Source organism: Dama dama, chromosome 16 (genome assembly GCF_033118175.1).
Source record: "Dama dama isolate Ldn47 chromosome 16, ASM3311817v1, whole genome shotgun sequence".
NCBI lineage: Eukaryota > Metazoa > Chordata > Mammalia > Artiodactyla > Cervidae > Dama > Dama dama.
The window spans coordinates 544,172-568,470 of record NC_083696.1 but is presented as its reverse complement, the minus strand read 5'-3'; the positions used below and the strand labels follow the sequence as shown (position 1 = coordinate 568,470).

At 51.2% G+C, this 24,299-nt stretch overlaps 2 protein-coding genes across 4 annotated transcripts; both read left to right on the top strand.

Moving 5' to 3' along the window:
* Positions 1 to 11,692: 11,692 nt before the first annotated feature.
* Positions 11,693 to 16,541, top strand: TMEM18 (transmembrane protein 18). 3 transcript variants are annotated; one of them, XM_061163244.1, is made up of 5 exons: positions 11,693 to 11,886; positions 13,194 to 13,311; positions 14,531 to 14,585; positions 15,758 to 15,851; positions 15,935 to 16,541. In XM_061163244.1, the coding sequence occupies exons 1-5, from the start codon at positions 11,830 to 11,832 to the stop codon at positions 16,037 to 16,039; spliced, it is 429 nt and encodes a 142-aa protein (XP_061019227.1). In that variant the 5' UTR covers positions 11,693 to 11,829; the 3' UTR covers positions 16,040 to 16,541. The 3 variants fall into 3 exon arrangements, with proteins under 3 accessions (XP_061019227.1, XP_061019226.1, XP_061019228.1); XM_061163243.1 differs by having other exon boundaries at positions 11,700 to 11,886; positions 13,191 to 13,311; XM_061163245.1 differs by having other exon boundaries at positions 11,739 to 11,886; positions 13,094 to 13,311.
* A 2,638-nt stretch (positions 16,542 to 19,179) lies between these two features.
* LOC133071022 (S-methyl-5'-thioadenosine phosphorylase-like) lies at positions 19,180 to 20,865 on the top strand. The gene has a single exon (XM_061163242.1). It carries the CDS (start codon positions 19,195 to 19,197, stop codon positions 19,939 to 19,941), a length of 747 nt encoding a protein of 248 aa, XP_061019225.1. The 5' UTR covers positions 19,180 to 19,194; the 3' UTR covers positions 19,942 to 20,865.
* The last annotated feature ends 3,434 nt before the right edge of the window (positions 20,866 to 24,299 follow it).

Below are 24,299 nucleotides of genomic sequence, written 5' to 3'. Positions count from 1 at the left end.
AGGCCTGGTGGGTAGCGTGAGCGGGACGCGCTCACTGGACTCCGCTGCGGGCGCTGCGCCGCGGGACGTGCCCGGAGACCCCGCCGCCCGCGGGCGGGTGAGGGGCCCAGGCCGCTCCGCCGGACACGTGCGGCTCCGCAGACCGGAGCCTTCAGCCACAGGTCCGTTAACCGGTTCTGAGGCAGACGAGTGTGGCTATTCCACCCGGACGAGGCCTCCGCGTCAGGTGAGTCCAGGACCGAGACCGCGCTGCGTGCGGAGCGGGGCCGGGGCTGCTGAGCTCGGGGAGGCGGCCCAGCGCCCACTGGGGCGCAGACCCCCGTGCGGACCCCTTGGGAAGCTCCAGGACCTCAGCGAGCCGGTGCTGCCGGAGAAGCGCGTCCCCCTCCCCTTTCTCCAACACGGTGCCGTTTCCAGACCAAACCTGCCCTCCCGTCAGACGGCAGAAAGCAGGAGGACCACTGCCATCTCCCAGCAGACAGGAAGGCGCGAGGTTCTGCTTAGAATTCAGCTCACGCGGTCCCCGGCGGAGCTTCACGGGAAACGGCTGAAAGCTCGCGCTGCTTTTCGGGGACCCCTTCTCGAGACAGCTGGAAGCTCTGGAACCTTCCATGCGGCTCAGGCCCCCCCATCCCCACCCCCGCGCGCAGCATGTCAGCTGCTGCACGCGCACCCCGTCCCTGCCGCGGGACCTGCCCCGCACCCCGTCTCTCTCTGGCCCCCACTCTAATCACTCTGGAAATGTTCCCGCCTTTCTAACGACTAAAATCCCACATCTGGGCCCCCGTGTTCTTCCGGGGAACCAGCACTTCTGTCTGTCTTTGTGGGAAACGCTGGCCGTGCTCCCTCACGATGACAAAGGGCGGGAGCGTGCCCACCCAGCAGCTCCCGGAAGCCTGCTGCCGGGTCTGCGGCGAGGCCGGTCCCCTGTCTGTTTCCAGTCCTCCTCTCCTTCCTCCCTTGTCTGCCTCACGCTTTTCAAGCTTCAGATCGAGGTTTGGTTCCGAGAACCACTCTTCTCCAGGGAAACGCTGAAGCTGTCCGCCAGCGATGGGGCTTTGCTCCAGGAGGAGGTGGGGGGAACCCCGGAAAAGCAGGAAGAGCACCCCACGTTCATGTGGCCCCGGCTTGGCCCCGGCTTGACCCCGGGGAGCCTCGGGGAGCCCCCCGCCCCGTCCCGGGAGCTGCGGGGAACCTTGTGGGCGAGTCCTTAGGTCGGTCCAGCAGGACTGGGAGGGCCTCTGGTCTCCAGTCGGCTCCTGCCAGAGCGCTGCTGAATGCTGATTGCACACGGTGGTCCCTTTTCATGCCTGGGGGTGGGGCTGAAAGATTGAGGGCAGGAGGAGAAGGGGACGACAGAGGATGAGATGGTTGGATGGCATCACTGACTCAATGGACATGAGTTTGGGTCGACTCCGGGAGTTGGTGATGGACAGGGAGGCCTGGCGTGCTGTGGTCCATGGGGTCGCAAAGAGTCGGACACGACTGAGTGAACTGAACTGAACTGAGAGAGGATTCCTGCCTGAAACAGCTTTGAGCTGCTTCTAAACAGCACTGACCTGGAGCAAGTATCTGGCGTGATGACTTCCAGATCCCCTTCCCAGATCAGGGCTATTTATAAAAGGCGTTAAACAAGCCCGCGAGGCGGTGCGTCAGCGCCCCTGCACACCCGCTCGCGTCCCAGCGGCTAGGCTCAGTCTGCAGCCCCTCCGCCCAGGCGTGCTGCCGGCAGAGGCTGGAGGGGTTGTACCACGTGCGGGCCGGTCTGTACCCCTCCGTGCAAGACAGCCGCTTCAGCACGGCGGGCCAGGTGCTGGGACTAAACTGTGGTAACTTAACCTAATATTTTTATCAAATGGGCCCATTTGAATAATAATCTGGCCTTGGGGTTAAATGAAGGCACAGAAAGTTTGAAGTATGACTAAAACGATAATGAAAGTGTTATAAAAATTCCCTGTTCCAGGAGCAGAGAGGAAAAAGAGATGCAGAAGCCAGAATAGGACTCTGATTAAGGCTGAGCACCGAAGAATTGATGCTTTTGAACTGTGGCAGTATTGGAGTGGGTTGCCATTTCCTTCTCCAGGGGATCTTCCCATCCCAGGGATCAAACCCCGGTTTCCTGCATTGTAGACAGACGCTTTACCATCTGAGCCACCAGGGGTAACTCATTACTTTATCTTTACTGGAGAAAACTCTTGAGAGTCCCTTGGACTGCAAGGAGATCCAACCAGTCCATCCTAAAGGAGATCAGTCCTGAGTATTCATTGGAAGGACTGATGCTGAAGCGGAAACTCCAAAACTTTGGCCACCTGGTGCGAAGAACTGACTCATAACCCTGATGCTGGGAAAGACTGAAGGCGGGAGGAGAAGGGGATGACAGAGGATGAGATGGTTGGATGGCATCACCAACTCGATGGACATGAGTCTGAGCAAACCCTGGGAGTTGCTGATGGACAGGGAGGCCTGGCCTGCTGCACATGGGGTCACAGACACGACTGAGAGACAACTGAACTGAACATAGACCTGCAGGAGCAAGAGGCAAGTGGGCAGGTGTCCACCTAGTGGTCACACCCGGTAATACATGCTCTCCTCTCCAGGCTTAGCAAAGATCATGGTGGGGACGCTCAGAGATCCTGGCATCACTGCGAGTAATGAACAGGGCTGGTTCACTCCTGTTATCACTCATTATTAAGACAGGAATAGTTTACAGTGAGTAAAGCTGGCTAAGGTGAAAAGAAAACACAGATGATCAAAGGGGAATCCTTTATTCCTTTGTGTTATATGCTCTTCATATAATTTTGTTGTTGCCTTTGAAATTACTAACGCCATACTGAAGCACCTTCTGCTGAGTGCGTCACACGGGTAATCGCCATGTGACGTGTGGCGATTGGCTTACCAGTGAGCCAGTCAACAGGAGCGGGCGCCTCAAGCCCAGGTCCTGGGGTCCAGGGCCTCTCCGCCCTCACACCCTCTGCCTCGAGGCATAGCTGGCCGTCCCGCCAAGATCTCAGGGCTCCTGAGGGGTCGCGCGGTGGGAGCCTGGCTGGGCCGGGGGCTTCCTGGCATATCAGGCAGCTCCTCTGTGCGAGCCCTTCTTACAGGTGTCACTGGAAACCATTGGCCCCTTTCCAAGGCAAAGGCAGCTGAGGCTTGAACTCATGGAACTCACCCGGGATCAGATGAAAGGTGGCAGAGCTGGGCCTGAGCGCACACAGGGCCCTGACCACGTCCAGTCCTGGCATTTGATGTTTTAGGGCCGCGGTTCCCAACCTCTTTGGCACGAGGGACTGGTTTTGTGGAAGACAACTTTTCCGTGGGTCTCATAAGGACCTCGCAACCTGGACCCCTCGCATGCACAGTCCATGTAGGGTCTGTGCTCCTACGAAAATCTAATGCCACCAATGGTCTGACAGGAGGCGGGGCTCAGGTGGTAATGCAAGCGATGGAGAGTGGCTATAAATACAGATGAAGCTTGCTAACTTAGCCACTGCTCATTTCCTGCTGTGGGATCCAGTTCCTAACAGGCTATGGACAGGTGTTGGTCGATGCAGCCTGGGGGTTGGGGGCCATTGGTCTAAGAGATGAAGCAAGTTGAATTTATCTGTTTTGCTTAATGTGACTGCAAACCTAGAAGCAGGCTGGGCTCTCAGGGCAGGACAGGCGCTAGTGAGGATGGGAGCACGGGACACAGGGAGGGCAGGAGTGAGAGTGAGGCCACGCGAGAGGAAGCTTCGGGAGCCAGAGGAGGAATGTTGGTCTCGGTCGAGAAAGCAACCAAGAGCAGCTGTCGGATGGTGGAGGTGGGGAGACGGTTAGAAAGCCCTTGTGGAGCTGGAGTGACTTTTCAGATCACCTGCTGTTCTAATTCTTAAACATTTGTCCCTGATGCTCATTAGCTAGTAAAGTATACAAAATACTGTTGGGAAGCCAGTCATCTTATTGTTTCACAAAGATGAAACTGGGACATACACTAAGCAAAGTCTACAAAGAAACAAATCAGATCAAAGTTAAGCAACTGAACGTGGTCCACAGTTAGGGACCAATTGCGGGTAAGTTGATATTCAAAAGCGATGGTCATTCCACAATAGCTACTTAGCTAAGTCATGTTATGTGCACAGAAACTAGCATTAACAACAGTTACATTTTAGCAAGCATTCGCTTGTCTCAAATTAAAAAAGATGTGTGTATGTCTTCTTCAAATGACAGCACAAGACTCCTTCTTTGCATGGCAACATGGAGAATCATAAAAACTAAATTATATTTGGAGTTTCTTGAGCAAAACAGCTGAAAAATTACCAGGAATCGGGCAGTTGGGTACACAATGGCATCAGGTTAAACGGCCTGATGCAGCCGTCGGCACGGTGTGGCTCACGAGCTGGACTGGCTACTCTGGGCACCTCTGCTGCGTGTGTGTGTGTGCATGCATGTGTGCACACATGTAACACTCACGGGAACTCTGGTGGGAGATCACTGTGACAAGGACGCTCATCCTCAGAGAACCCTGTCATTTGTCCAGGATAATATGCGTTCATGAGTTGCAGTAATGAGATTCAAACCCAGGTCAGGGGGTCAAATCCTGTGTTAAGACCCTAAACCAAGAGCTGAGCCTGTGGTGTCTCCTCCACTGTTTCCCAGTAACCTGAGAGCCCGTGATCCGAGGACAGAGAGCTTTAACAGAGGCCAGCGGACAGGAGCTGCTGCAGGGGGCCTCTATGTGTGTATTTATTAACTACATGCATTTAAATACATGTACACAAACACCCTTAACTGTGATTGATTTATTGCTTCATTATCAGGTATGTAATAGATTTAGATTATGTTTTCATCATCATTTCATAAAGTTTATTTTATATTGTTTTTGTGGTTAGGAAAGACAATGTCACACTAGCCTTTTAAAGTGCTTTGGGCAACACCGAAGACAATTACTTCTGTAACCAGCCCAGGGTCCTCAAGGTGCTCAGGCGGGAGGGCCCGGGGGGTTTCTGGGTGCTCACGTCACACTGGCTGCCCCACGGCAGGCGGCCTGACTTGGAGCCTGAAGCTAAAGAGCTCAATCTTTAGCTTTTCAGCAGACAACCTCCTTCAAAAGCATTTGAAGGTTCGGTGCATATTGAATTTCAGATGCTTCTCAAAACTAAGTGTTTGAAAACTAAATCTGTTTTCCTGTGATAAGATTCGGCTGGTGATTCGTAAATAGCATTCCAGGGACTGAATCCCTGACACATCAAACATGGTGTTTGCCTCATTATCTAGAATGCCTTTAAGGAAGTCTAGTATCAGTTTATAAATTTCTTCCTAGTGAAAGACTCGCACACATTCAAAGGCCCTTCACAGTGAAGAGAGCTGTCGGGTGTGATTGAGTTCAGAAGGTACTTGGCACTTTAGCTCAAGTGCCTTCTAAGTAAGTATGGAAAAGTGAAAATCTGGTGGCTTGAAGGAGTTAATCTATAACAGTAATGGAAAATAAAATTGTAAAGAATTCTTACTTTCTGCATGGGGTGAAAAAAACTGACTAATTGCCAAAGGTGAAGACAGAAAAGGAGACGAGGACCCGTGCAGGCCCCAGGAACCAGTGGGCAGGTCCACCAGCGCTGGGTGCCGCCTCCCGACCAGGAGGCCGGAGGCTGGGGCAAGGAGGGGGCCGGGGCCGCCTGTGTGGGGACCAGCTGCCTAGAGCTCGCTCCTGGACGATGAGCAGAGGCCATAGTGACAGGAGGGGCAGCTCCTCAGATCCCGAGACCTCACGTCCGGCTCCTCAGTGGGGGCGCGACATCTACTGCTGCCATGCTGGTGGGGACCTGTGCCTGCACTGCACTGCCGGCCTCCCTGGTGCTGAGATGCCCTGGGCCACGTCACTGCAAGGCCCACAGCATGGGCTTCCCTGGTGGCTCAGCTGGTAAAGAATCTGCCTGCAATGTGGGAGACCTGGCTTCTATCGCTGGGTTGGGAAGATCCCCTGGAGAAGGGAAAGGCTACCCACTCCAGTATTCTGGCCTAGAGAATTCCATGGACTATACAGTCCATGGGGTCGCAAAGAGTTGGACACGACTGAGCAACTTTCACACGACTTTCATCCTCACAGAATCAGTGCAGTTCAGTCGCTCAGTCGTGTCCGACTCTTTGCGACCTCATGAATCGCAGCACGCCAGGCCTCCCTGTCCATCACCAACTCCCAGAGCTTGCTCAAACTCATGTCCATGAGTCAGTGATGCCATCCAACCATCTCACCCTCTGTCATCCCCTTCTCCTCCTGCTCTCAATCTTTCCCAGCATCAGGGTCTTTTCCAATGAGTCAGTTCTTCACATCAGGTGGCCAAAGTACTGGAGTTTCAGCTTCAACATCAGTCCTTCCAATGAACACCCAGGACTGATCTCCTTTAGGATGGACTGGTTGGATCTCCTTGCAGTCCAAGGGACTCTCAAGAGTCTTCTCCAACACCATAGTTCAAAAGCATCAATTCTTTGGTGCTCAGCTTTCTTTATAGCCCAACTCTCACGTCCATACATGACTACTGGAAAAAACATAGCCTTGACTAGACAGACCTTTGTTGGCAAAGTAATGTCTCTGCTTTTTAATATGCTGTCATATTAAAGGTTGGTCATTAAAGGTTTGTCATAACTTTCCTTCCAAGGAGTGTCTTTTAATTTCATGCTTGCAATCACCATCTGCAGTGATTCTGGAGCCCCCCAAAATATAAAGTCAGCCATGGTTTCCACTGTTTCTCCATCTATTTGCCATGAAGTGATGGGACTGGATGCCATGATCTTAATTTTTTGAATGTTGAGCTTTAAGTCAAATTTTTCATTCTCCTCTTTCACTTTCATCAAGAAGGCTCTCTAGTTCTTTTTCACTTTCTGCCATAAGGGTGGTGTCATCTGCATATCTGAGGTTATTGATATTTCTCCCGGCAATCTTGATTCCAGTGTCATGGAATCAGTGACACTGAAATTAGCATTTTAGGTCAAAGGCGGTGGTGCTTCATGCTGTTATGTAATTGTGGTAGGACTGCAGTGCATGAAATCTACCCTCTGTACAGATTTCTGCTGTACAGCGGGTCTCCACAACATACCGGCAGAACTGATATTTAACCCTTGACCTTCCCTCTCTGTCCTCCACCCCTCGTCCCAGACCGTCAGCATCGGTTCTTCTGCTTCTGGAGGCTCTAAGTGTCTCCTCATGCAAGTGGACTCGTGCTGTGATGGCTCATCCCCTTAACACAATGTCTCCAGTTCCTCCAGGTTATCAAGACAGCAGGAGTTTCTTCTTCAGGGCTGAGTAATATTTCACTGTGTGTACACATTACATGCTCCTGACTCATTCAGCCATGGATGAACACTGAGGGTATTGCTGTATCTTAGTTGCTGTGAATAATGCTGCACTGAACATAGCCGTTAAGGTATCTCTTCAAGATCTTGATTTCTTTTTGATAACTGTCCCCACGTGGGATTGTGGCTCATATGGCAGCTGTGTTTTAGTTTCTTGAAGAACCTGCATACTGTTTTCCATAGTGGCGGCACCATTTATATCCCTACTGAGAGTGCACACTCCCCACATTCTTGCTCACACTTGGCTTTTTTTTTTTGATAATAGCCATCCTAGTAGGCATGAGGTGGTGGTGTCCCATTGTGGTTTTGATTTACGTTTCCCTGGTGATTAATGGTGTTAAGCAATTCAGACGCCAGAGCCCCTGCAGTCTACCTTTCCACCCTCTGATGGTGCTAGAAAATGGTAAGAGAAAGAATCTATAAAAATGGGTAAATTTTTGTGACAGATTTCCAAGATAAAAATGGGAATTATATTAGAAGACTGGACCTGACAAGAGGGAAGATCTGACAAAATTCTAGATTAACCTTCTTTTATGCCTGAGTGAATGTAGATACATAAACCTCAGTTCACGTATACTACTCAGTGAAAAGCAAGTATGTCAATGAAATAAGTATTACTGTTGCATAAATAATTTGATTTCCATTACAAATTAAGATATAACAGACTCGAGGGAAAAGAAGCTTGGTTCCTCCCTTAAAGAGAGGTTGTGGAGAATGAGACTCCTGTACACAGAAGGAGAAAGTCATTGCACTCTGGCAGGAAAGGAAGATGTGATTTAAGGTTATTGCTGCAGGTAAAGCTTCCATAAAATGGCTTAATGCATCCATTTTTATAAACACGCTCTGTGGCTGTGTGCAGGAGATAGTATCAGGATGGGCTGGACTCTTAAAGTGATGAGATTGAGTTCAGTGTAAAGTTATAGATGATAAAGAAAATAAAAATGTGTCCTCATAAGTCATATGGGACAGAGTAATTTTAAAATCAAGAGAAAGACAAATTCTTAACCTTCTCAGGTCTGAGCTGCTCAGTTTCAGACTCTCTTGGAAAAAGTGAGTATTAACACTCATTTATGTTCAACGTTTTGTAAATAAAATATCACATGATAAAAAAGTAAAAATACTCTACATCAGCCACTGGAAAACAACAGATGATTAACAAAAGACTGTTTAACAAAAACACTGCTTAAACTATCATACACAATTTGGAGTAGATTTATGGACTGCTACATTTCATATAAGGGTTTAGCTGTGTTTGCTTTTTGACACTTGTCATTTTAGCAGTCTCCAGGGAAGACAATATATCTGCCAGTTCAGAACAGAGCAGACTTGGAGAAGCATCTTCACAAGCAAAGGAACCTGGGATTTCCATTTTAATTCTTTTTACCAATGAAACATTAATTGGTTTAATTCAAAGACCAAGGGGAAGTTTAACTCAAAGACCAAGAAAGTAGCAAGTTCTGTGTCTTTTGAAGGACAGGACTTCACCTGTGGGCCTGTGATAAGGAAGTATCACACACTAACAGTTAAGAGAAGGAAGAGATCTTTGAGCACCACCTGCAGATTTTCTCTGGAAGGAAGTCAGTGTCTCAGCTCACACGATGAATTTACCCATATTCTTTATTTCCAAACTTCTGTTTGCTGACACAGTTGTCTTCTGACAACTGTGGGGTTGAAAACACACTACTCTACTATTGCTTTTCCCGTGGGAACAGGGAGGAGATTCTACCTAAACTGGGCACTTGAGGGAGACAAAGAGACAGACAGAGATGGACACCAACATGCAAGCACGTATGTGGTCAGATGGACAGAGGTTTGGAGAATAAAATGCAGTGAAATGAGGTTATAGGAAGATCCATGTCGATCAGGAAAGGACAGGTGGTCCCTTCTGCAGAGAAGCCCCAGTGTTAGAGGACATGTGACATCATATAATGCATTATGAAAATTCTTATGATATTCCTTAAAATTCACTGAAATTTAGCAACTCTAATCACTGTGATAACAAAAATGTCATGCTTCTTGCAATTACAAGATCTTAAAGCAGTAACTGAAGAAAAGTTAAACTGAGCATGCACGAATGTGGTAACCTGCAAGTCACTAACACCCCCTGGAAGCTGGGTGTGAGGAGGACGCCCTGAGTGGGGCCTCGAGCTCCTGACCCCTACTGGCCATCCACCCTCCCCTCCCCTCCCTTGCATGAGCTGAAGCTGGAGGAGAGGGTGATGCAGGACAACCGAAGGGGCCCCGGGCAGACTCAGGGTGAGAGCCCAGGACACTGGGCCCAGAAAGCTTAAGTGCACATCAAAGGAATGACGCCAGTGAGCCCAGACTCTTCTGTATTCCCATTCATAGAAAGGGGTTAAATTCACTAAACTGCGATGTCTGGTTTTCTTTAATTAATAGCAATCTTTTGATGTTCTAACTACCTGGCCTTTGTGGAAAAACACCTCTATACCCTGGCTCCTCCCACACCTCTAGGGAGCAGTCCCTCAGAGCTGTCTGAGAGGCTGAACTCTGTGCTTAAGTCCTCAGTTTTGTCTGCCAAAAAAACCCACCATTCTCAGTTTTCAGGCTGTGCATTAGTTTTCAGTCGACATGCACATGCCTTCTTCACCGGTTCTGTACTCTAGAGAACTTCACCTGTGGCTGCTCTGAAGGCAGCTAGCGCCCTGAGGGGACAGGAAACCAGAGAGCTGACCCAGTCACTTCCTGGGGCAGGCTGTCATAGGAATCGGAGGAATGAACAGCACCTGCTAAAGGCATGAGACCTGCCCCGCCTTAGACACTGTCAGTTACCCTACCTTGGCCTTTCTGGAGCGACGCAGCTGAAGCCAGCGTTGCCAGGAGGGCTACAGCCTGATCTTTATGCCCTAGCATAAGAAGCCATCATTAAAAAGGAGAAAATCTGCCTTTGAAGTCTGATTTTTCCAACCCATCTCCCTGTCAGGTCAGGGGAGTAAACACTGAATATAAAACGTCCAGCATTAGAGAAAAGAGTGGTCACTGCAGGACAGCAGATTCTTATTCCCAAACAGCCCCGTCTCCTGACAATCCTCACATGGACACATGTGAGGTTGGACAGTCACAGCCTCGGTGGCCCTCACCCCACAGCACCAGCTTCACCTGGAGAGAAGAGCCAGATCTGCCCTCAGACTCGAACGTCAGTCATCTCAAGTCAGACCACTGGCCTGCAAAGTTGTTAGAGAAATGAGTTCAGGGACTATGTTATATCTGGGAAGAGAATCAGGCATTGAATCCACAGTACCACTCTGGGGAATAACTGTCCCCTAACTAGAGAAGTGCATCTCATTAGACAGGGCCCAGGAGGAGGCTGGTGGGGCAGGCATCTGGCAGAGTCTGTGCCATGCAACCAGCCAAGTCTAACCCAGGCCCCGACTCTCTCCCCGGGCAGGTATTTAATTTTCTGGGTCTGTTTTCTCACTGCAAAGTGAGTCCATAACGTCCACCCCACCGAGTGGTTGAGGGGCACTTAATAGGTCAACACAGGATTTTTTGCTTCCCTAGTGGCTCAGACTGTGGCCTGCAGTGCAGGAGACCCAGATTCGATCCCTGGGTCAGGAAGATCCCCTGGAGGAGGGTATGGCAACCCACTCCAGTGTTCTCGCCTGGAGAACCCCATGGATAGAGGAGCCTGGCGGGCTGGTCAATGAGGTGGCAGAGTCAAACACTATTGAGCCACTTTCTCCTCACCATGTCGATCTCCTTCTGTGAAGCTTGACTGAAGCCAGTTAAGAGAAGGACCCAGAAGGAAGCTCGTTTTCAGACTATGCAGGTCACTGTCTCCCCACCCTTGGTCCCCCAGGGTCCAAGTCACTGTCCTCTGTGTGCCGGGGTTCGGATCACTGGCCCGTGTCCTCGAGGGTCCCGGTCATTCCTCTGTCTCCCAGAGGCCAGACCACTACTGAGCGATGCCCACCCCCAAGCCTAGCCCACGGAGATGCGCAGGCAGAAGGCGGACGCCCCCAGTCCTTCCCGCTGCCAGGTATGAGCGGTGGCTCAGCGGTAAGCGGTCTGCCTGCAGTGCAGGCGCCGCAGGTTCGGTCCCTGGGTCGGGAAAACCCCATGGAGGGCCTGGCGACCGCCCCAGTGTTCCTGCCTGGAGAACCCTCGGACAGAGGGCTTCTGTCCGCAGAGGCAGAGTCGGAGCACTGACGCGACTTGGCGCGCTCACACGCCACAAAACCAGAGCCCGCAACCAACCGCTGAGGAGAAAACCCCGGCGTCTGCCTGTTTATCTACCTCAAATTACTGCAACGCCACGGAATACCGCGAGATTTGGGACCAGTACGCGGCACTACAGATATCGCGAGATGGAGGGGTGCCTCCCTGCCTGCCTGCCTGCCTGCCTCCTTCCCACTTCCAGGCACAGTAGGCCTCGCGACAAGTGGGAGATCTCGCGAGAGGACGTTAAAGGACTTCCTTATCCTATCCAGGAGGGGCGGGAAGACGAAAAGGTGGTGGTGAGGCTGGGTCTTTCTGGGGGCGATGCCATCCGCATTCTCAGTCAGCAGGTTTCCCGTCAGCATCCCCGCCGTGATCACGGTAACTCGTCCCCTCCTTGTCCGCCAGTTCGGCCGCTGACGCTAAGGCGGGGCTCGGAATTTTCCAACAAGGATGCCCGCGGCGCCTGACGGGGCGTTCCGGGGCGGGGCCTGGAGGGGCGGGGCCCGGGCGTGGGGCGGGGGCCCGGTAGGGGCGTGATTTCAGGTGCGCGGGGCCCGGGTTAGGGGCGGGGTGTTCTAGGAAGGGGCCCCCCCGGTGGGCGGGGTTACTGCGGGGCGCCGGGAAGGAGGCCGATCTGGGCTTGGACGCGAACACCCGCAGTGGGCAAGTGGCAGGCGCGGGCCTCGCCTCCAGCCCCTTACCCGCGGGGGACCTGAGCCTCCGAGAGGGGGGGTCCTAGTTTAGGGGTGCGGACCAGCCACCCCTAGAGTTTAGCAGACCTGAAGTCTAGCGCTGTTTGGAGGGCAGCCCAGATTTTCTGAGGCTTTAATCACTGGTCTCAGTTCAGTTCAGTCGCTCAGTCGTGTCCGACTCTTTGCGACCCCATGAATCGCAGCACACCAGGCCTCCCTGTCCATCACCAACTCCCGGAGTTTACTCAAACTCATGTCCATCGAGTCGGTAATGCCATCCAGCCGTCTCATCCTCTGTCGTCCCCTTCTCCTCCTGCCCCCAATCCCTCCCAGCATCAGGGTCTTTTCCAATGAGTCAACTCTTCGGATGAGGTGGCCAAAGTACTGGAGTTTCAGCTTCAGCGTCAGTCCTTCCAATGAACACCCAGGACTGATCTCCTTTAGGATGGACTGGTTGGATCTCCTCGCAGTCCAAGGTCAAGAGTCTTCTCCAACACCACAGTTCAAAATCATCAATTCTTTGGCGCTCAGCTTTCTTCACACTCCAACTATCACATCCATACATGACCACTGGAAAAACCATAGCCTTGACTAGACAGACCTTTGTTGGCAAAGTAATGTCTCTGCTTTTTAATATGCTCTCTAGGTTTAGGGAGCTGGAAATAGGAGTTGTAGCCTTACCTCCACGGGGACCAGGTGCATTCCAGAACCAGGCTTCCCTGGCTTCCCTCCCAGAGTGGAAGGTCCTTCAGTTCCCCAGCCTGAAGCTGTGCTTGACAAACAGTGAAGCCCTCAGTGCTGTGTGGATGGCCCTCCAGGGACATGAGTGACAGTCCCTGGGTGGGGGTGCACATTTCCCTTCCCTTTCCCTCCCGATCCCGTGTCCTGTGAAGCCTGGTGGGCGCTCTGGGCATGCTCAGAGAAGACTGCATGTGAAGCCTGGCCCCAGTGCGAGTGGACCCTGACGAATTTCTGCTGTGTGTCCACCAGCAGACGGACTGGACGGAGCCCTGGCTCATGGGGCTGGCTGTCTTCCACGTGCTCTGCCTGCTGCTCACCTGCTTCTCATCCCAGAGGTACAGGCTGCAGGTGGGGCACTTCCTGTGCCTGGGTGAGTAGAATCAGCAGTCTTGCAGCTCAGGGTTCGGATCACTGTGATCTGGGGGTGTGTGTGTGGGGGGGGTGGTGGTTGTGTATGTGTGTGTGTCAGATCGCTGTGATCTGGGTGGGGGGGGGTTGTGTATGTGTGTGTGCCAGATTGCTGTGATCTGGGTTTGTGTGTGGGGGGGGGGTTGTGTGTGTGTGTGTCAAATCGCCGTGATCCAGCCTTGTGTGTGTGGGTGTTCTCTCTGCAGCCTCATGTGTAAAGCATTTGTAAGGCCACTCCACCCTCCTGTCTGTGTTCTACTTTAATTTCAGGCCACTCCTGTATTTCACTCTTTGTTCCTATAAAGTTCATTTTGGATATTGATCTTGAGTCTTTCAAAGACTCCTTTCAAGTACCTACCATGCTCCCAGGAGGGTGCTAAATACTGGTGACACAAATAGGAGCTGTGTTTGCCGAGACGCTGACTCTGTAAATGGGGCTCCCCTCTGTGGGTTTAGCTTCTCAGCTTTGTCTGGGAGGTGCACACAGGGAAGGAAGTATAAGATCCACAGTATAAGATCTGTGCGTATAAGATCCACCGAGATTCAGAAAAGGAACAGGGTTGTGTGGAATCATTGAGAAAAACTTAATGAAGAAAATGAAGTTCTGGTGTGGGGTGTAAAAAGAGAGAAAATCTGTTTTTACAAATAACAGGTGTCTGGCCCAGGCCAGCACGTGGGGCGAAGGCACCAGTGAGAGCACCAGGGCGACAGCCAGTGTTGGGTCATTTGTCAGAGAAGTGTGTGTCTGATGTTGTCGGGTTAGAAGTAATAGGAAGGGTGGGCCAGGGCCTCAGAGGCTAGGCCGGGCTCTTAATCTTGCAGCTGTCGGGAAGACACTGAAGATTTTGCTGGTAGTTTAACAAAATACAAAATCTCATCTTAAAGGTGATGTTTCAGTTGGCTGTGTGCAAGGCAGGAAATCCAGACAGGAGGTTATCCAGGGGCAGGCGTGAAGCCCAGAGCCTGCATCGCAGTGAGAAACAGTGCGCCCGGCCGGGGAGGACGTTCCTTCTGGTCTGTGAGGGGTCTTCGTGAGGAGCGCGAGGGTGGGCTGGACAGATAGGCTCGCGAGCTGCGTAGCGCGGCCTTGTTTTATGTTTGAAGTGTCCTGTTCAGAAGGACGTGTAGGCCGCGGTGGTCAGCCATCCTCTGACTTCTCAGCCGGGGTTTTTTCTCCTCAGTCACCTTGGTCTACTGTGCTGAGTACATCAATGAAGTGGCGGCGATGAACTGGAGGTAAGCGGTCCTGGGCACGTGGACGGCATCTGAAACCACCCTGTCAGCTGTAGGGCACCCTCAGGCGGCAAGCAGCTCTTGTTTACAAAGGCCCCCGCCCTGCCCTGCCCCAGGCTCCTCCACCGTGAGACCAGGTGGTGGTCGCTGCCCAGAAGCGCTCTTGTCCAGGATGGGAGCGCGTGACCCTCCCATGTTTGCTTGGTTTCCTCGGTCCTGAAAACGCTGGTTCCCAGTTTCCGGGACACCAGCCGCTCCCTCCTTGCCTGTGTGTCCTTCCCCACACACACGCCTGGGTGGCCAGGTCCCTGTCCAGGGAACACACTTCCCCAACCCGCACACCTTGCAGATCCACTCCCCAGTCTTCTGCCCCTCGGGGGTCGCAGCTTCTCCTTCTGCCTTCTCAGGTCAGGCAGGAATCCTCCCTCGGGAGGCTGACACAGGCGGGGAGGGGAGCACAGCACCCCCAGCACCGCCCCTCCCTGGAGATGATGCCGCCCAAGCTGCGCCCTGCTTCCCGGGCCTGCCTGCCCTTGGCCTGACTCCAGGGCTCTGCAGTCACGGCCCCAGCCCGGCGCTCCAGGCCCTGCTGTTGGGTGCGGAGCCTGCCCTCTGCCCACACCTAGCCGTTCTTCCCCACTTTGCTTCCTGTTTCTAATCAGGACGCTTGCCTCCCGACCAGCCCTCAGTGGCCTGGGCCCCGCCCTGCAGGGCTCTGCACCCTGTGACCCAGAGCTGCGCTGCGTGACTGAGTCAGTGACCTGAGTGTCTGTCATCCATGAGACCCTGGAGGGCAGCCTGGTTTGGCCATGCTGCCCTGCCCCCAGGGAGGCCCTGCCCACATTGCTCACCCCTCGGAGGCCTTGGGTGTAGGCCGTTGCTCTCACCCCTTCAGAGGGGCCGGAGTTGTCCCTCCGCAGGGTTAGGAAGGCCACATCTGACGTGGGACTGTGCGCTCTCCCCGAGTGCAATGGCGATTCTGACCACCTCGTCCTCCTGTGCTCAGAGGCTCCTGCTGGGGTCCTGGGTGGTGCGGGAGTGGGGGTCCTGGTGGTCCAGGGGGGGGCCATCCTGCCCCCAGTGAGGGGTGGGCTTGCCGAGACGCCGTGAGCTAGAGAAGGTGGCAGGAATGCCGTTTGTGCCACCCGGTAACCTGTAAGTCTTTCTTAAAACAGATTGTTCTCCAAACACCAGTATTTCGACTCGAGGGGCATGTTCATCTCCCTCGTGTTCTCCGCGCCGCTGCTGCTCAACGCCCTGGTCATCGTGGTACGTGCTTCACGGGCTTCCCCCGCTGTCCTCCTCCTCTGACGCAGGTCCAGTTGTGACTGCGTCTGCACGGTTCTTTCCAGGTCCTGTGGGTGCGCAAGACCCTGGCGGTGATGACCGACCTGCGGAGCTTACGGGAGCAGAGGAGGGCGCGGGCGCGGGCGCGGGTGAGGCCCAAGGAGGAGTGATCACTCCGCTCCGGCTCCGATCAGCCTGCTGTCTGCACAGGCGTCTTCTCAGCCCCTGGAACACACACACACTGTTGGAACGGATGCAGCCTCCTGCTCCCTGGGCGCACGCCGGGCCCGAGGGGGCCCCCATCTCTCCAGTTAAACTGGGCAGACAGCAGCGCAGGGCTCTCCCGAGGCTGCGTGTCCACAGCCCCACCCCGCTCCATGCCTGGTGTGAGCTATCAGATGCCCCGTCCGCCTGGAGACAGCGCCTGAGTGAGGGGCGGTGCCGCCCACGCCTGGGCAGACCCACCACCCCAGCCACCCTGGTCTGTCTGCTCCGTGGCGACCTCTCCGGGTGGTGTGGCCACTGGACAGAACACGAGGGGCCACCTTCTTTCTGTCCAGTTAGAGACGTCGGGGTCCATGGAGGCGGCGGTTGGATGAGCCCCTGGTGTTGTTTTCAGGAAGGAAAGTCACAAGTAAAAAGTTTCTATGGCAAATACAAAAACTGACTGTATTTCTGTGTTTCACCTTCTTTGTCCCCTCTGGTGCCCTGGGACGGGACGCTCAGGGTCCCTGGAGCAGGCGCCCTGTCTCTGAACAGACTTCTGTACGGGAGGCTTGTGGATCCTGTCCCCTCTGGAGCTGCGGCTGGGGGGCGACAGGTGAGCAGAGGGCCGCCGGCCCAAGCACAGCCCTCAACAGGCACGATGCTGTTGGCTCCTGGCTTGGGTCTGAGAAGGTAGTTTGTGCATGGCTATCATAATTTTAACAAGTTAACTGAAATATGGTTGGATGGCATCATGGACTAGATGGACATGAGTTTGAGCAAGCTCCGGGAGTTGGTGAAGGACAGGGAAGCCTGGCATGCTGCAGTCCATGGAGTCATAAAGAGTCAGACATGACTGAGCAACTGAAATGAAACATACTTTTCAAATTTCAAAAAATAGTATTTGTTCATATGAAAGTGTTTATATTTAGAAGTTCAAAAGGTGACACTTTGACAGATTATGAAATTACATTTTGAATCCAGATAAATAAATTTTTTATAGATGGTTACAAACTCTTAGTAGAGAAACTATTTCCTGAATTTTGACATTAGTTTTAGAAGTAAGTTGAACTTCCTGGAGTAGAACACAGCAACCCACCCCAGTATTCTTGCTTGGAAAATTCCACAGACAGAGAAGTCTGCTGGGCTACAGTCCTTGGGGTCACAGAGAGTCGGCCACGACTGAGTGGCTGGTCTGTGTGCACAGAACCTCCTCAGTACATCTCGGGTTTTTAACCTGACATTGTTTCCAGTCCATCCTTGATCTCTTCATCTTCTGTATTGAACATTTTAAAACTTGACTTAAAAAACAGCACGTCACGTGAAGTCAGATTTTAAATTCGTCACACCTGATGGCATGCCTCATTGTGCGTTTCTGAGAATTACCAGTTCAGGGTGTTATAGTGGTATCCTGGCTTCAGAGGAGTCTACTGCGTCCTGAGTAATCCTCTGAGCGTAGGACTGAGCCGGCCGGTTCCCTGCGAGCCCAGACGGTGGCTGGTCCCCTGCAGACCTGCAGTCAGGCCGGGCCCCGGGGACAGGACGCACAGGTGGAGCATCCTGGCTTCGGCCCCGCGGAAGCCAGGGAGGTTGTGGGGGCATTTGCAGTGTCTGATTATTCAGTTTGTCTTCATGTGGGACTGACTGAATCGCAGTTTCCCTGTGATAATAGTGTAATAATATGGTTAACTTTGGTGTTAATGACTCATCAACCTAACGGCGTGGCATGGGCCTTTTCATTCACTGGTGTGTGCAGTCTGTTTTGGAATAGTTAACGTTTTGTTTTCACAAACACAAACTTCTACTTTTTAACTGTTTCTAGTAAGTTCATATTCAGAGGCTTAAATTGCAGTATTAATGAATATTTCTCTGTCCTCCTGCTTGGGGACGTCCTACAAGCCAGAATTGTGCCAGACCCTTGAGCACTTTATCTGAAGTGTGCAGTGTGTGGCCCCCTTTAGAGGGTTTTGGGTGCATGAACTCGCTATGTTGGGGGATCTCTTGGTCGGTGAAGGAAGGCACATCCCCAGTCATGGCCCTCTGTGGTCCCGTGTCACCCCAAAGCTTGAGCAAAAGGGTGTGGATTTGGAGCCAGAGAAGGGTTCCTGGTTCTGTTTGCATCTGATGTACGTTTGTGTGAGTGAAACCATAAAATATTTAAATAGCCAATATCTACATGAAATAAAGAAGCAAAACTGTAAAGATGACGCTGTGTCTGTGGCTGTTTTGAGCAAACTGCACTTCGCTTGTCGGTCACTGCTGCATCCCTGCAGCTCAGCAGGTGTCCATGGATGGGACGCCAGGGCCATGGTCTCTTGCTGACAGGTTTGCCTGCTGAGAATCGTGCAAATCATGGGAGACGGAAAGAAGGCGTTGCCGGGAAGTTACTCAAGACAGGCTTTTTGCTCTTTAAATTATGTTCTGCAAGTTGTGACTGATACAGTTATTTAAACAAAATAGTAGATTCAGTGTAAGTGAAGTCAGATTTGAGTGTTGAAGTTACAATCATTTAATGGTAAAAGTTGCAAAATTAAAGTAAATTCAGGTAGTTTATATTTTGACAGTATAAAAGTTTAAGAATGTCTGAAAACATGCTTGGTGTATTATATGAAGATTTAAAATTCTGACATAATTTAATAAATGTGTGGGGGCTTTGTTCCCTTTTTGCAGCAGAACGCCCAGTCATCACCTCACTTTTGTGGCTGATCGCCTGCTTGGGTTGGGTTTTGTGACCAGGGGACCCGTCTCCCAGCCCAGGGGTGTGCCTGACAGAGGCAGAGCACCCACCGTTTACTGCCCAGAGTCTCCACCTTGAGCAGAACAAGCGAGACACAGAAAACAGAGGTTGCAAGTTCGGGTGCCTGTGGGCTGAGCTGTCGATTCTGCCCCCAGCAAATTAAAATACTTGTACAGCTCATGTGCCACTCCCGCTGCCGTGAAGATTGGAGTAATTGGTGGAACAGGCCTAGATGATCCAGAAATCTTAGAGGGAAGAACTGAAAAATATGTGGATACTCCATTTGGCAAGCACAGGGCTGCCTGCCCCAGGCGGAGAGGGGCCAGGAGTTCTGCCAACTGAGAAGTTGTCCCTAAGGATGTCTAGTACTTGACTACCGAGAACATGGCTTTTAAATACCCTTCTGATGCCTTAGTTTTGGGGAAGATAAAGAATGTTGATTGCGTCCTCCTTGCAAGGCATGGGAGGCAACATACCATCATGCCTTCGAAAGTCAACTATCAGGCGAACATCTGGGCTCTGAAGGAGGAGGGTTGTACCCATGTCATAGTGACCACAGCTTGCGGTTCCTTGAAGGAAGAGATTCAGCCTGGTGACATCATCATCATTGATCAGTTCATTGACAGGACTACCAGAAGGCTTCAGACCTTCTATGATGGAAATCATTCCTGTGCCAGAGGAGTGTGCCATATTCCAATGGCTGAGCCATTCTGCCCTAAAACAAGAGAGGTCCTCATAGAGACTGCTAAGAAGCTAGGACTCAGGTGCCACTCAAAAGGGACAGTCATCACCATCGAGGGACCTCGTTTCAGCTCCCGGGCAGAAAGCATCATGTTCCAAACCTGGGGGGCGGATGTTATCAACATGACCACAGTTCCAGAGGTGGTTCTTGCTAAGGAGGTTGGAATTTGCTATGCAAGTATCGCCATGGCAACAGATTATGATTGCTGGAAGGAGCATGAGGAAGCGGTTTCAGTGGACCAGGTCTTAAAGACCCTGAAAGAAAATGCCAATAAAGCCAAAAGCTTACTTCTCACTGCCATACCTCAAATAGGATCCATGGAATGGTCAGAAACCCTCCATAACATGAAGAAAACGGCCCAGTGTTCTGTTTTGTTACCAAGACATTAACATAGCATGGCTGCCCAGAAGACCAGGAGGCTTTGAAATTCCAGTCCTTTTGTGAATTCCTGCTTGAGAAAACATAGAAAAGATATGCAGCTTTCATGCCCTTGCTGCCCAAGGAAGACGTGATAAGACATTGCATTCATCAGAGATGCCTTCTCAAAGACTTGGACTGCTTCAAATAATAGAAGGAAAGCAAATTATACTTATAGAAAAGAAAAAAAAGAAGACACCTTTCACCATTCCCCTATTAAATCTGTAGCAATAAAGGTAGTAATATTCCTATGCTGCCAAGGAATTTGAAGAAGAAAAGCTCTTGGACTATTTACTGGTGTGACTGTAAGTTGGTATAATTTTTTTGGAGGGCAGTTTGGTTAAAATGTATCAAAGGCTTAAAAAATAGTCTTTGTGCTGGTTAAACTCCTGGGAATTTATCTTTAAGGAATTATCAGAGATACATATAAATAATTATGAATAAAGAAGGATGTATAACATAGTTATCATAGCAAATATTCAAAACAATCTGAATATCTAACAGATGGAGGTAAATCATGGTCAAGCTCTTAATTAGACTGTGAAGCAGCCAACTGAACATCATGGCTTCACATAATGTACAAAACACATTGCTGCTATATAATATGGAATGAGGATATGTAAGCATTTTACAGTACTAATTTTGTTTTAAAATTCTACATAGTTATGTACAAAGACTAGAAAGAAATATATGCACTCTTCTGTTACTGTATTTGGGAAGAGGGATACTGGATAATTTTTACTTTTTCCATTTCTTCACATTTTTCTACAATGAATATAATCAAATAGTGAAGTTTTAGAAATAAAAATGGGCTTAGAAAGATCCAGTTCTTGAAAACCCACTGTTTTGGGTAATGCAGCAGAAGTTAAGATGGCACTGCTATCTTAACTGTTTGAGTTCCATCTTTATATTGTTAAAAAGACCATTTTTGACTCTGGTTAGAACAGTATTTGGGTTTGCAACAATGTGAGAAAAGCTGAGTGTTTAATATGGAGCTAATCTTAAATTATTTAAGAGGCCATATACACACATTATAGTGTGTCAGATATTTTTAAAACTGATATTTGACTTTTTGTTTCTACACCTTTTTATGATTTGATGAATTATTTTACATGAGTTGATTTTTTAAAAATAAAAAAAATGGAAGCATCAAAAAAAATAAAATAAAATAAAATACTTGTACAATTAACATTATCATGAACAAGAACCACAGAACACTGTCGTGGAGTTCCCTGCGTTAGTGCACAGTGACTGTAACGGTGAACACGTGTTCATGAACAGCTGGGTGCTCTTGGAGGCACGTGTGTGTGATGGGCGTCCAGGGAGGGGCCTCCGTGTGCGGGGTCTCAGCCCCCCAGGCGACTTATGAGATCCCGACCACTGCACACGGAGTCCCCCGGGCGCAGGTCTGCTTACACACATACAGTGCACACATCCCAGCACTCCCTGGGAGGCGAGACCCCGTGTGAACTGGTCTTTGGGGTCAGAGGCAGGCTTGACCCTTGGATCTCTGAACTTGTCTGGGGGCGTGACCGGCCAGCCCAGTGACTTTTTCTGGATTTCAGTTTCCCTTGTGAGATAGCTGTAATGCCTGCCTTGTTTATAAGATCACAGTAAGGGTCAAGTCGTCCGAAGAGTGTGAAGCTTCCCCGCCCTGCTCTCGCTCGGCTGGTGGTACGGTGGCTTTGTCTACTCCTCAGACTCCCTTACGGGCGGGCGCTCTGAATTCTCAGCTCCCCCTGGAGCCCAGCGAGGGGAGAGGAGGCGCGGGCCGCGCGGTGTCCACTGGTCCAGCCGCCTAAGGCGGCAGGTGGAGCCGTTTCCAGGCTCCGGGCGCGGCTGCAAGAGCGACTCCAGGGGGCGCTGAAGCACTTTGTCAGCTGGGCCCCGGGAAACGCTTCCGCGCATTTCAGAGCCCAGTTCTCCTCTAGATACCTCACAGTTTCCCGTTCTTTTTCTACAATAAAACTGGAAGGCAGGCTGGTGGTCGGAACTGTCAGTGGGTGAGCAGCAGCCGTGCAGGCAGAGGACCGGCTGCAGAGACGCAGGCGCACTGCGACGCCCGCCGGGGCGCCCGGCCTCTGCCTGAATCCAGCCAGCGCGGGTCGCGGAGACGGGGCGCAGCCGTGGCCCAGGGATCTCGCGAACAGAGACGCAGGGACCACGGTTTCCAGAGCCCCAGACCCTTCCCCACCCCCACCCCCCGCCTCTGTCGCCTTAGATGGCAAACAGTTGTCACAGCAGATACAGACCACACAATGGATGATCAACCCCAAAAGAGTATGATTTGGAATTTTCCCAAGATTCAACCTCAAAAAAAAGTAAAAGCTGGTTTAGTTGTTTGTGTCACAATAAAGGGGCTACAAATTAAGAGTTTAATATAATTTGATGTGGGTAACAACCCAAACTGCAATTTTAGGAGAAAGCGATGTTTTTCTATAACAGCACACAACTATAACTTGTTTTGCTCTTTTTCAGTCATTGGCTTGCTTGGGCCTTTTGGAGTCTTAGTTGCAAACACCATGTTTTTAAGACGTCTTCGATATTCAGTTCAGTCACTCAGTCGTGTCCAACTTTTTGCTACCCCGTGAACTGCAGTACGCCAGGCCTCCTCCCTGTCCATCACCAACTCCCAGAGTCCACCCAAACCCATGTCCATTGAGTCGGTGATGCCATCCAGCCATCTCATCCTCTGTCGTCCCCTTCTCCTCCTGCCCTTAATCTTTCCCAGCATCAGGGTTTTTCAAATGAGTCAGCTCTCCGCATCAGGTGGCCGAAGTATTGGAGTTTCATCTTCAACATCAGTGCCTCCAATGAACACCCAGGACTGAGCTCCTTTAGGATGGACTGGTTGGATCTCCTCACAGTCCAAGGGACTCTCAAGAGCCTTCTCCAGCACCACAGTTCAAAAGCATCAATTCTGCGCTCAGCTTTCTTTATAGTCCAACTCTCACATCCATACATGACTACTGGAAAAATCATAGCCTTGACTAGACTGGACCTTTGTTGGCAAAGCAATGTCTCTGCTTTTCAATATGCTATCCAGGTTGGTCATAACTTTCCTTCCAAAGAGCAAGCATCTTTTAATTTCATGGCTGCAATCACCATCTGCAGTGATTTTGGAGCCCAGAAAAGTAAAGTCAGCCACTGTTTCCCCATCTGTTTGCCATGAAGTGATGGGACCAGATGCCATGATCTTAGTTTTCTGAATGTTGAGCTTTAAGCCAACTTTTTCACTCTCTTCTTTCACTTTCATCAAGAGGCTCTTTAGTTCTTCTTTACTTTCTGTTGTCAGGGTGGTGTCATCTGCATATCTGAGGTTATTGATATTTCTCCCGGCAATCTTGATTCCAGCTTGTGCTTCCTCCAGCCCAGCATTTCTCATGATGTACTCTGCATATAAGTTAAATAAGCAGGGTGACAATATACAGCCTTGAGGTACTCTTTTTCCTATTTGGAACCAGTCTGTTGTTCCATGTCCAGTTCTAACTATTGCTTCCTGACCTGCATACAGGTTTCTCAAGAGGCAGGTCAGGTGGTCTGGTATTCCCATCTCTTGAAGAATTTTCCACAGTTTATTGTGATCCACACAGTCAAAGGCTTTGACATAGTGAATAAAGCAGAAATAGATGTTTTTCTGGAACTTTCTTGCTTTTTCAATGATCCAGAGGATGTTGTCAATTTGATCTCTGGTTCCTCTGCCTTTTCTAAAACCAGCTTGAACATCTGGAAGTTCACGGTTCACATAATGCTGAAGCCAGGTTTGGAGAATTTTGAGCATTACTTTACCAGAGTGTGAGATGAGTGCAATTGTGCGGTAGTTTGAGCATTCTTCACGTATTACTTCACGTATTACTCGGGCGCTGAAGCTGCCCCTCCCTGGACAATGACCTGTTACTTCTGGAAGCTCCTCTGACAGGCCTGGCTGTGCCCACTGCTCCCGCCCAGGGTGGCCTCTCCTTCAGGATGAGGGGCGGGCCCATGGCCAGCTCTGTTCTGGTGGAGGGCAAGGCAGACGGCCAGACAGACTCGTGCTGAGCCCAAGGAGCCAGAGTCAGGAACAAGCCAGCGGCACAGACGCGTCACTGCACACCCGGAGAGTTAACATGGCCTGGGTGTGGAGCCCCTGCCGACTGGCTGAGGGGCCTCCTCTCCCCCTGGGTGCGGGCCACGTGGGCTCAGTACTAGACCCCAGGGGTCTCAGGGGTCCTGTGAGCTCCGAGTGAAACCGTGCTGACTGTCCTTCCCAGAGCCGACCCACGGGGCCGGCTCCCTTGGCCTCTGGGCCTGTGTGCCCCACACCAGCGATGCTGGGGACCCTGGAGCATCA